The sequence below is a fragment of the Triturus cristatus genome, chromosome 12 (genome assembly GCF_964204655.1).
Source record: "Triturus cristatus chromosome 12, aTriCri1.1, whole genome shotgun sequence".
NCBI classification, from domain to species: domain Eukaryota; kingdom Metazoa; phylum Chordata; class Amphibia; order Caudata; family Salamandridae; genus Triturus; species Triturus cristatus.
This window is the reverse complement of record NC_140595.1, coordinates 21645997-21655417: the sequence shown is the minus strand read 5'-3', so window position 1 is coordinate 21655417 and position 9421 is coordinate 21645997. Positions and strand designations below refer to the sequence as shown.

The following is a 9421-nucleotide window of genomic DNA, read 5'->3' as shown; positions in this document are numbered from 1 at the left end:
ATTGCCTGCTCTAAAATGCGCCAAGTATGCCATCTCAACTCAGACATTAGGTACTTTTACAAAGTTGAGACGGAGTATTAATCCAATGGTACGGTCTCTAATCACTCCCTTTAAACATGGCGGCCACCGTAACACGCGCTCGGTCGTTTCTATGACAGGACAGTCACTGGGTGACTATTGACAGGCGAGGCTGAAACCCCATGTTGCGCAGGCGCTGGAGAAGCACGTTCAGCTGACGCAACACGTCAGACTGCCGGCTTGCGCGAGTCTGCGTACGCTGCCCTGCGGTCAGGCGCTGGGCGCGCGCCGTAGCCCTGTGACGTGCAGGGGGGTGGTTGGCCTTGGCGCGCGCAGCGTACAACCTCGTGAAGGGGGGGCGGCGCGCGCTCTGGTGAGGAGGGCGGGAGAGGCGGCCGGGGCCTGACCTGGCGTCAGAAAGGGGGCGGTGCAGCACTGTCCGCCCTTCCCAGCCTCCTGCAGGGGGCCGAGGGAGAGCTGGGCAGCGCACGCAGCAGCGCCGAAGGAATGCAGGCCCGGCCGCCTCTCCCTGCCCCGCAGCACTGACGGACTCCCGCGCTTATTGTCCGGGCCTGAGGGGGTGCTGAGGAGGGAGTCCCCAGACCCGGTGGGAGCACCGTCCTACGCTATTTCGAGGCAGAACCCCCTCACCACAATTAACTTTAGGCCAAAGCTTGCAAGCCGTAGATAGTCGAACTCCTACCACAGGGGTTAACTTCGGTCCCCCGAATACCCCAGACATGGCAACACACACAGCACTGTGAGCAGTAGGGGCCCCTTCCACAGGGTGTGTGGGGTCCCTCAGCGCCCCTTGGCCCGTCCTCTCTCCGTGGAGTATGACTCGAGCTCTCTGTACTCGGAGGGAGACCTCTGGACCCCGCTTCTCTCTGGTTAATCTGTTCCCCCTGTGGACGGGAGCCTGGGTCTTGTAAGCAGTAGGGAGAAGGTCTTCCCCCGTATAAGAGGGGCCTGCTGGGCCCATTGGAGCAGAACCTTAAAACTCCCCGCACTACTCCGGGCCTTTCCCATTCAACTGCCTGTGTCTGCTCACTTGCCCTCCGCTTCTGGGGTAACTGGTTCATTCCGTCCTGCACCTTGAATTCAGATGGGACTCCAAACACCGATAGGCCCCCGAGTCCTCTCCTCACCCGGGTAAAAGGACCCACTTTGTCCCAACTATGACGTTTCTCTGGTTATAGTCGAGTCAAGGACGTCCAGAGGGCACAGGTCACTCTTGGTACAGCCCATCCTACCTGTATTATGTATAATGCCATACTCAGCTGGGGCAAGGGGGCTTGGTCCTCCCAGTTTCTCCGCCTCAACTGATTTTCCTTTTTGATTGAAATCTCAATATTTTGCTACCATGCCCAATTGAAAACGTAAGATACCCAGCTTGGCCTACCTGACCACCCCGTGCCTAGGTACACATACCTGCCTGGCTTGTCCGTACTACGACAGAAAACCCTTTCCACAGACCCCAAACAAAAGCCAAGAATTAAATATCTGTACTGTCACATTTCACTCCCGCCAACCCCCCCACCGGTGAGAGTGGTCTCCCTGCACACTGCCCAGTCCCTCTGCTCGTTCTTCAGAGGTTCTCTTGTATGCCTTTTCTCCCGCCCTTCACACACCCTGCCCTCTGACTCGCCCCTCCCTGCTCTCAGCCCCCTCTCTCAGGGCCCGGGGCGGGAGGGGGGCCTGGTCTGAACTTTGCTCTTCGCTGCCCGGGAGAGCTGCGCACAGGGTTGTTTTCCCTCCTCGCCTCCTCCCGCCCTCTCGCGGGTGTCCAGTGTCACTCCCCGGGGCAGGCCTGCCTCCCTTCGCGCAAAGGCGCTAGGAAGGGCTGCTACGAGGGGCCCTGCGAAGCAACAGGCAAAGGACACAGAAGCAACGCAATTTCAACCCAGAACCTGGGGTAATTCCGGACACAACCATTGGAAAAATGCCTATGAAACCCGAGGAGATGTGAGCCCTGAAATTACAAGGAGATCCACACGTAGGGTCCGCAGCACCCACATCCTACAGTGCAACGGGGCGGCCTCGAAAACCAGACGGACGAGTCCTCAGAAATTTAACCTCAAAAAGGACGGCCAAAAGCGGTGATAACTTGCCCTAGTGACGCTGGTTATTTAGAACCGAACTGCCTTTAGCTCCCCGCCGTGTGCACAAAGGTCATCTGAGACGAGAATCGAGCACACCTTAACTTGTAGCATATAGGGAAAAGGACACCAGTGCCAGCTTGGAGTCAACTAGTGTCACGGAAGGAATAAGGAGAACGAACAGCAGAAAGCTATAAAGAAAGGAGGGACCTAAAACTTTAAAGGATGTACCCAAAGAATCCGTGAGTGCCGATCGGGCAGTCCCGTGAAAGGTTATACGCATGTGAGAAGTAAGATCGGAACTAATTTGATAAGGAATCTGGCAGGTCTGAACCATAAAGTCACTGGAAACCGCTGTCACGGCTGGAGTTTGGGACTTGTGATGTTGCTTGCCAGCCCCTTGGCACTGTGTTGTCTTCTAATCTCTCTGAGGTGCTGTGGGTGCATTGAAGCGGTTGACATGGCCTTCCCTCATCCATGATCAGCTCTGCTGGTTTTGTTACCCACCCCAGAACTGGTCACCCCAAAATGTGCGTTTTTTTACGTCCCACATCCCTACTGTTAGGATCACGCAAGCCTGCTCCAGTTTTTTTCTACAGAATGCTTCTGCCCCCCCTAGAGCCTGCCCCCTCCTCCCTTTGCGCCAGGAACTTGTTTTTGTGACTTTTTCTCCTCGGTTCAACGGCTCCTCGCCGAGTTTTCGCTCCCAGGCACAGGAACTGGTCGGACGTGTTTCTGGGACCCGACACCGATGGCCTGAGAGCCTGTTTAGTTCACCCTTTCGTGGCCTCCACCCTCCCCTTTGCACTGTTCCTTTTGGAAGCGTGTAGGAAGCCTGTCAGGCCAGAGAGCCCTTCACGTCTAAAATGTTTAACTTTTTTTGCTGCTGCAGCGCCCTTTTCGATCCCTTCTTCCTCCAGGAGCACGTTTTTCAACTGTGAACTTTTCACCTTTTAATACAAGTTTTTTTCACGGCGGAAAGAAAGCAGCCGGACTGTGCTGCCAGGGTTGAACATTAATTGTTTGTGCAGAAATCCCCGCCCACCACCGGGTACATTTTTTTCCTGAAGCGAGGCCTCACCATTTTCTCCGGGAGCTGGTGGCCCAGGGAGATATGGCAATGGTGGCTTGGGGAGACCCCAACGGGGACACCAACGGCATGGGCAAGGGCTACCCCCGCAACTCCGAGGAGGAGGAGACCTCCCCCCAAGGCGGTGCCAGCGACCAGGAGCATGGGGATGAGGACAAGAGCGGCATCCAGGTGGACTGCGTGGTGTGTGGGGACAAGTCCAGCGGCAAGCACTACGGGGTCTTCACCTGCGAGGGCTGCAAGAGCTTCTTCAAGAGGAGCATCCGGAGGAACCTGAGCTACACCTGCAGGTAATGGAGCGGTCCGGTATGGACCTCGCAGGGTCACAGGTAATGGACCTGCTAAGGCAGGGGCCCCGGGTGTCCTGCAGGTAATGAAGCTGGCAGTGCAGCGCCCACTGGGGTCCTGTAGGTGTAATTCACCGTCCTGGGCTCCAGTAGGTAATGGACCTGGCATGGCGATGTCCCCGGGGGTGCTATAGGTAATGGATATGGTAGGACCTTCGGTGGTCATGCAGGTAACAGGCATGTCAATGCAGGGCGCACCGGGGTCTAGTAGGTAATGGTGCGGCCGAGATGAGTGACTGGGTGTCACTGAGTGGACCAGGATCATGACATGTTTGTCGTGATTCAGTGTTTTCTATCTCTGCCAGGGCCGTATCTAGGCTCCCACAGTCATGGCAGGCCAAAAATCATCCAGAACGGTAGCAATGTCAAATTAGGAAGTCAGCATTTGAACCCAAACATGTGGGGTTGAATAGGTCAGCCTGACTTTGTGAGCTTCTCCCTAGAGTATCAGTTAATGACTGTACTTCCCCACCTTCGAGATATTTGTTTGCACCGCATTCTGTAACCCAAAATTACGCTGTCTAAATGTTGTAGCAGAGGACTGTCTTTGTGTTTTTTAACAGAAAGCTTCTGTTGTGCTACAATGCTACATGGACACTTGTAGCGTCGTGTGCTATGTTTTGTTAGAAGATATAACCCATTTCATTTTTTTGTCTGCTTTTCATTGGTTTGTCACGTGCGGTATATATAATACACCAAAGGCACTAGATTTCTGCTGCACAAGGAAAATGATATCCTAGTTTACAACGAGTCGCACACGGGAAAATAAATATATTTTTTAGAACCACGGATCCGTAAGGAATGGTAACGTAATTTCCGCCCAGCTGCAGGTGGCGAGGCACAGAGGCCGGGGTTATACTTCAGGTCCTCCAGCCAGCCGCTGCGGAGTCTGGCCCTTCCTTTACCTTCTAGGCCGGACACTCGAACGGTGCCGGATGCTGCCGTCAATGCAGACATAAACCGTGCTCATTCACGGAGCGAGGGCCGGACGGGATAGTCAATCGGATGATGGGTTCATTCTACAGCAGGAGTTGTGCGAAGGCCACTTTTATTTATACCTAGCCAAGAGAAGTGCAATTTACTCCGCTGCTTACACGAGGTGGTTAAACCTCGACCGGTGAAAACATACATTTGTGCGGATATCTGCACAAATATCGGTGCACAGTTTATGCAGTCTAGCCCATGCCCTTACCATGAAACCGTGAAATAGCCACTGGTCTGATACTTGGCTCCTTAAGAATGGATATGGGGGTTGGCTGCAATCCATGTTGGCCATGACCTGTGGCAGTAAATAATGTTGTCTGAGTCTCAGCTATGTCACTCTCCCTTATCCCGGCCTGCTGCTCGCATTTTTGCCTGATTTCGAGCGCTGACTGGAAGAGCGTCTCTATTGTAAGGAGATTTAGAGGAGTTAAAAGTTAGTGAGGAGGAGGCGGGGTACAGAGCCATGCAGTAGGGTATCAAGAGACAGAAGCACAAACCCGTACTAATTCGAGCTTACAGAAGACTGATTCGTTTTTAAGTATTTTGAATCCTGGCGCTGCCAGTTTACAGGAGATTGGCAGTACTTAGGAGTCTCCGGCTGCTTAGAGGCCGTTTTTGTTTTGTTCAGCTGACAATTCCGCTGCTTGGCCTCACTCGAGCACAAAAGGGTGGCCGCTTTTGTTTTTGTGCATCCATGCGTCCCATTTTGATCTCCGATGTGTTAAAGCAGAGGCCTGAGCTACAGTTAAACTTCTCCTGTAAATGGCGCAATACAAAAGGGCACTCCAGTAATGTGTTGCTGGTGTGGAAGTGAAGGATGTCTTTTTAGATGAAACCCCCAAAGAGAAGCACGTGCTGCCAGTGTTTTCTAGGCCTTTCTACAATGATACTGTTGCTTGCGACGAGTATGATTTTTTTTTTGTTCCTGTTTGATTTCACGTACATTTTTTTACTGGATAATGCAGTAATCTTAGCACTCTTTCTGATTTGATTTCGTAACTAAGGTTCTCTTCATTACAGGAGATGGTTCATGTGGCTTAGAAAGCTCAACTATATTTTGACAGCACACCGTTCGTCCTTTAAGTGAATACAAAGGCCTTTCACGGCGAAGGGGCACTAAGCTTGTTGTATACTTAACAGCTGACGCCCCTCACCCCAGGGACAAGGCATTGATTTCATCCTCATATTTTCTTGTGAACATTGCATATTGAGGGTTTGGAAAGCTGCTCTTGGTTGAAGTATTGATTTGCCACTCGTATTACAGACATGCGTTTTCTCATGTCGCAGTACAAAGGATGCTACTTGCTGTACCACATTAAAATATAAACTGTTTTGATAGGTTTTTAGCATTTGATGCCATAATTATTTAATTAGCTGGTATTGTAAATGGTGTATACGTAGTGCTTACTAGCCCTAACGAGGCGCTGCAGAGTTCTGCAGCGAGTAGCACATTACTCCCGAATCCCTGGTTACTTTTCCTAGTAGGATCAGTTGCCTTAGGGTTGTCAGGTTTGTGCTCTCGAATATCTTGTTAATCTACTCTACTCTTTTGAACAAGGTTTGGTTAATTGAAGCTGTTTAGTCAAAGGGAAGATGTGGGGTGTTATTGGAAGTTGTGGACGTGTGCAGCTGTTGAAGGGATACATACTAAGGAAAAGATGGATGTCACGAAAGCATGGTTGGCAGTCCTAGAGTGAAGGGAGAGGTAGTTTTTTTCATTTATTTGACTTAATGTTATGTATGTATAATATATGCATTTATGTAGACACATACGCACACGTTTAAATATGTTCCTGAACGTTAGCTTTGGTGGAGCACTGACTTGCTGGCTGCTAGAGCCACAGTGACCCCCCCCCTTCTTATGTTCATTGTACGGTAAATATTGACTAAACAAGGAATGCGGAGTTAAAGTTTGCATAAATTATGAAGCTCTAGTATGCTGTCCAAAGGGTGGTATGAACTCATCCAGGCTGATTAATATGCAGTGAGGAACATTTCAGTCCAGCGCCTTGCATTTCTTTGTTCGAAAAGGTCAGGATTACGTAAACACTTTAAAATGGTCTTTGGCAACTTTCTCGGCCTTTTGTGCTTGAAGCCTGAAACTTCATTTTATTTCAGGTGGCGTGTAAGTACCAGATATGTGCTTTGTGTTTGGAATTAGTTGGTTGGAGGTGCATCTCTATAAGAAGCGCGTTGTGTATAGAGGATACTCAATACTTAAATACCAGGCATTGAATGTGTCTACTCAATCAATCAAAAATCTTTATTCGGCATCTAGAAAACACCATAAAAGCACATATCAATAAAAAATTTCATTAAAATCCATGCTGAAATGCATCAAATACAGTACTAATTTTTGCTTCAGCAAACCCCTCTTGTTTTCCTTATTTTTAAGGCCATCTTAAAGAAATTCACCACACAACAGAGTCCGAGAGTAATTTACCATTTGTAGGTGTAGCAAGGCGACCCTGGCCTGCTTGAATTTAGCCTGTTTTAAAATACCAACTAAAAATCGACGTCTCGGCACAGAATAAAATTGGCATAACAGTACAAAATGAAGGGTATCCTGAGGAGATCGTAGATCGCAGCCACAGGGACCCTTCTGTTCAACCGAAACAATAAAACCATGAGGCACAGATAACAAGTGATGTAAAAGATTGAGTCTAAAACGGATAATTAAAAACCTATCCTGAGCATTATACATAAGAGTCCAATACGGTTCCATCCCCACCACCGTTTTCATCATATTGTAAGCTATCACAGAGTTCTTTCCTCTTCTTTTGTTTCTCTCTGCACTTGGACATAGTTAAAATATCTTTTCATCACCAATTTCCTGTCCAAACGGGTAATTGCCATGGGGGTGCTAAAAAGGTTTTTACATCCAATAGATTCTAGAGAGGACTTTACATATCTCAGCCAAGGAATGGGCAACCCTTTATCCCTACTGATGCTGTCCATAATTATTTGCCTGTTTAATTCAGCCTCTGGGTTCGCCCATATCCTAATCCAGGCCATAATCGTCTTCAAATGAACCACATCCTCTATATAAGCCAATCCTAGTTCCTCATGGGTGACATAAGACGAGGTACTTTGGGGAATGTTAAGTAGGGATCTCAGGTATTTATTCTACTCTGTCTGAAGCTGATGGACTTCTCTACAACCCCAAAGTTCAGCTCCATATAACACCTTTGCACAGCAAATTGAGGTGTACAATCTTGCTATCTGCTCCGGGGACCACTGTCCCAGCCTACGTCCATAATTCAAATTGGACCTTGTGGCTGAGACTAACTTTGTGCATCGTTTCTCCAGTAGAATTTTAAAATTTAAACGCCCATCAAATAAAATTCCTAGATGTGAGAAATGTTGTATTTTCCCTATACTATTGTCACCCATTTTATAAGTAAATTTCTCAATGGGTTTGCGTCCAACCTCCATGGCACAGGATTTAGAGAGATTGCCCGACAGATCCAGCGTATCCATGAAATTAACAAAACCGTCTATTAGACGCTGCAAGCCCCTGGGTGTGCGTGCTAGAAGTACCGCGTCATCTGCGTAAAGCAGAACCGGGATTGGCCTAGATCCTACCCTGGGGGAATCCACCTTTAGATCAAGTAATGCTTGCTCCAATCCATTAATATATAGGGAGAACAAAAAGGGAGCCAAAATGCACCCTTGTCTAACCCCACTGGTGCATGGGAACGATGCTGATAGGTTCCCCTCACGGTTATATCGGACTCTAGCAGATGTGTTACAGTGTAGGTCCCTAAGTATATTTATAAGTAAGTCCCCCATCCACCCCAGCCTACTTAAAAGGGCCAAAAATTTCTCCCTGTTTACATGGTCAAATGCGGCCGTTAGGTCCATAAAACCTAAATAAACCGACCCCTCACTTGCTAGTGTATATTTAGCCACTAGTAAAAATAAATTTATACACTGGTCGGATGTAGATTTCCCCGGTCTAAAACCATATTGAACATCAGTAATGACCCGATTTTCCTCCGACCAATCCATCAATCGTGCTAAAATCACGCTTCCCATAACTTTCGCTGTGACGTCGATCAAAGAGATCGGGCGATAACATTGAGGGTTGTCCCTATTACCTTTTTTGAATATAGGGACAATTATTGCTGTGGACCACGAACTGGGACAGCCAAACGTTACTGCAGCATTGATCACTCTTGTCAGTTTGGGTTGCCACAACTCAATATTACTTAGAAAAAGACCTGGGGGAATGCTATCCGGTCCTGGCGCTTTATTAGGGGATAGACCCTGTATTCCCCCAATGATCTCCTCTAACGTAAACATAATTGCAGGTACCTCCCCTGCCTCCACCTCAGAGGGAATTGTACTATCCGCTACATAATTATAAAGGCCTTTGAAATGTGCTACCCAATCTTCCGGCAAGATATTTGTACCGAGTGCGACAACACTGGCATCCTGGAAACATGGATTATTAATTATTTTCCAGAAAGCGGATGTGTCCTTCCTTAAGGCAGCCTCCCTTAGGTCTTCCCAGGCCTGTGTTTGAATGGCTCTTTTCCTGTATTTAACAGCCCGATTATATATCGGCCTTAACTCTTTTACTGTCAACTTATCCCTTGGTGAGATTTTTAAACAACTTTTAAAATTTTTAAGGGCTGAAGTGCAGGATTTATCAAACCATCTTGGATTATCCATAGCTGGACCATGGTGGGTGGAGCACAACAACTTGTCCACTAAATGGGCAACTGCCTCAAAGCATTTAACTACTTATGGACCCTCAACCACGGGGTCCAGGCACCTTTCTAGTTCTCTCTTGCCTTCTCTTATGAGTTTTTTTATAAAAAGTGCATCCATCCACTTTGGCCCATTTTAATCTTCTCCCCTGGTCTGTTATTTTCTCT

The 9421-nt window shown here is 48.4% G+C and overlaps 1 protein-coding gene across 1 annotated transcript in view; it reads left to right on the top strand.

Annotated features, from left to right (window-relative positions):
* The first annotated feature begins 335 nt into the window (after positions 1-335).
* Positions 336-9421, top strand: part of NR2F6 (nuclear receptor subfamily 2 group F member 6) — a 98938-nt gene continuing 89852 nt past the window's right edge. Inside the window, exon 1 of the mRNA XM_085638735.1 lies at positions 336-3497. Coding sequence (XP_085494861.1) covers positions 3232-3497 — 266 coding nt within the window. The 5' untranslated portion in view covers positions 336-3231. The remainder of the gene's footprint in view (positions 3498-9421) is intronic.